The sequence below is a fragment of the Hevea brasiliensis genome, chromosome 14 (genome assembly GCF_030052815.1).
Source record: "Hevea brasiliensis isolate MT/VB/25A 57/8 chromosome 14, ASM3005281v1, whole genome shotgun sequence".
NCBI lineage: Eukaryota > Viridiplantae > Streptophyta > Magnoliopsida > Malpighiales > Euphorbiaceae > Hevea > Hevea brasiliensis.
In genome coordinates this window covers 39489068-39492168 of record NC_079506.1, presented here as the reverse complement: position 1 = coordinate 39492168, position 3101 = coordinate 39489068, and the positions used below count along the sequence as shown (strand labels likewise).

The 3101-nt window shown below is 35.7% G+C and overlaps 1 protein-coding gene and 1 pseudogene across 1 annotated transcript; both read left to right on the top strand.

Annotated features, from left to right (window-relative positions):
- Window positions 1-390: 390 nt before the first annotated feature.
- On the top strand, window positions 391-880 carry LOC131172951 (receptor-like protein kinase 7). The gene is made up of 2 exons (XM_058134586.1): window positions 391-622; window positions 759-880. The coding sequence occupies exons 1-2, from the start codon at window positions 391-393 to the stop codon at window positions 878-880; spliced, it is 354 nt and encodes a 117-aa protein (XP_057990569.1).
- A 1126-nt stretch (window positions 881-2006) lies between these two features.
- On the top strand, window positions 2007-2872 carry LOC110639870 (receptor-like protein kinase 7; annotated as a pseudogene).
- The last annotated feature ends 229 nt before the right edge of the window (window positions 2873-3101 follow it).

The following is a 3101-nucleotide window of genomic DNA, read 5'->3' as shown; positions in this document are numbered from 1 at the left end:
CAATAACAAGGAAAATTTCACATGAAAAAGAGGGCATTATAGAAAACAATTTTATCTATCTTTTTAGGACAATTTCACATTCTATTTCTCTAATCAAATTTTCACAAAGTTGTCCTTGGTAATGGCAATGAACTAGTTGTGAAACACATTTGGACATCCAATAGCAGTACTGATCAGAAAATTTTACGGAGCAGCTCAGCCATTCTAACTAAAAGTGACTTCAGATCAACAGAATTTGATGTAGAAGTGGCCATATTTAGTGCTATAAGGCATGTGAATGTGGTGAAGCTGTCCTGTAGCATCACAAGTGAGGATAGCAATCTACTGGTTTATGAGTACCTACCTAATGGAAGCTTGTGGGATCAGCCACATTCTTGTAACGAGATCAAGATGGGGTGGGAGTTAAGGTATGTAATTGCAGTTGGGGCTACAAGGGGACTGGAGTACTTGCATCATGGGTTTGATAGACCTGTGATTCACAGAGATGTGAAGTCAAGTAATATTTTGTTGGATGAGGAGTGGAAGCCAAGGATTGCTGATTTTGGACTTGCAAAGATTATTCAAGCTGGTGGTGGAGATTGGAATCATATCAATGCTAGAACTCATGGTTACATGGCTCCTAGTAAAATCTTCTTCTCCTGTCATTTACTTTTTAGCTTTTCTCTTCTGTTCTTTAAGTATGGCCAACCCAACTAGATTAAATGTTGCCATCTTTTACTTAAAACAAGCTTAGATTAGGATTTAAATGAGAATGGTAGTTCAAATGCTGGAAGAGGCTGAACCACATAAACTTACAGATGTCATTGTGGTCAAGAAAGAAGGTGGAGCTGGTACGGATTACAAATTGAAGGCTACCAGCATATTTGATCTCAACACTTGAAATTTTCTTTTGAAGCTTATTCACTTGCAGTAATGAGCATGTAATTTTTAGTTTAGAAGTTTACTGATATTATAGAACTCAACATGTGAAAATTGCAACAGAATTTTAGATTTATAGGTAAGAAAAAAAGGTTAAGCATCTAAAAGAACAAGGATATGTATTATTTGAACTGATTTACACAAAGAACAATATTATTACAAGGTAAATAAAATATTGAAACTAGGTCATTCATAGTTACTGGTTTACACAAAAATATAAGGTCCAGTTCATAGTAGATTTAACATGTTCATCAAGTATGTGTGCAACAATAACAAGGAAAATTTCACATGAAAAATAGGGCATTATAGAAAACAATTTTATCTATCTTTTTAGGACAATTTCACATTCTATTTCTCTAATAAGATTTTCTCTCTATGCACTCAAATATTGTTAATTTCACTCCCTTAAAGACCACTAGTTTACTAGTAGCAAATCTTATTCCAATTTTATAAGTTCATCCATTGGAGGAAGATGGCTTTTTTGTAGAACTACCTTGGGATAAAGTCATGGCATTATTTAAATTGGCCAGATTACTTGAGCAGATGCATAAAACAAAAACTGCAGGTTTGTTATACAGCCTCAGACATAAATGGTATCTTAAAATTATTTGAACTGCTTAGGAATCTATCAATCGTTAAACTCAGACATTGTTGTTCAAGATAATGACTTAAATGGAGGGGGAGAGACTAGAGAGACCTGTATTTTTAAGAAAATGCTTCTTGTGCAAGGGAAAGCATGGATCAGAATTCAACCTCATATTGCACCAAAAATTCAGAGATCACAGAGAAAGATTTACATGGATGAGAAGAGACTATATATAAATAACTAACTGACTAGTCCCATACCTCAATCTTTATCCCTTAAGGTCTTTCGCGAAGGCTTGGATGGAAGCCCAGGTTTATGTAGCAATAATTTCAGGAATATTCAATCTTGTTCAGCCACTTATAGCAATTCCAGTCACCTTCGGGTACTTATATCTTGTTTAGCAGCCGGACTGGTAGTTTTGGTCATTTCTGACGGTTGGTTATTGTTCGCGAAGCTAAGACTAAAGAATCTTGATCATCCATTGAAGCAGAGTTCTTAGGATATGAAATCATTTAGAGTACTAAGTTTTAGTGAAAGAGACATCACTGATGCTATTAAATTGGAGAATTTGATCCGTAAAGGAGGATCAGGAAATGTGTACAAAGTTGTCCTTGGTAATGGCAATGAACTAGCTATGAAACACATTTGGACATCCAATAGCAGTACTGATCAGAAAATTTTACGGAGCAGCTCAGCCATGCTAACTAAAAGTGACTTCAGATCAACATAATTTGATGTAGAAGTGGCCATATTTAGTGCTGTGAGGCATGTGAATGTGGTGAAGCTGTCCTGTAAGTGAGGATAGCGATCTACTGGTTTATGAGTATCTACCTAATGGAAGCTTGTGGGATCAGCCACATTCTTGTAACGAGATCAAGATGGGGTGGGAGTTAAGGTATGTAATTGCAGTTGGGGCTACAAGGGGACTGGAGTACTTGCATCATGGGTTTGATAGACCTGTGATTCACAGAGATGTGAAGTCAAGTAATATTTTGTTGGATGAGGAGTGGAAGCCAAGGATTGCTGATTTTGGACTTACAAAGATTATTCAAGCTGGTGGTGGAGATTGGAATCATATCAATGCTAGAACTCATGGTTACATGGCTCCTAGTAAAATCTTCTTCTCCTGTCATTTACTTTTTAGCTTTTCTCTTCTGTTCTTTAAGTATGGCCAACCCAACTAGATTAAATGTTGCCATCTTTTACTTAAAACAGGCTTAGATTAGGATTTAAATGAGAATGGTAGTTCAAATGCTGGAAGAGGCTGAACCAAATAAACTTACAGATGTCGTTGTGGTTAAGAAAGAAGGTGGAGCTGGTACGGATGAGAAATTGAAGGCTATCAGCATATTTGATCTCAACACTTGAAATTTTCTTTTGAAGCTTATTCACTTGCAGTAATGAGCATGTAATTTTTAGTTTAGTAGTTTACTGATATTATAGAACTCAGCATGTGAAAATTACAGCAGAATTTTAGATTTCTAGGTAAGAGAAAAAGGTTAAGCATCTAAAAGAACAAGGTTATGTATTATTTAGATCTCATCATTTTGTATTGAAGTTACACATACTGACATTTTGCCTTGTAAATGCAATGTGT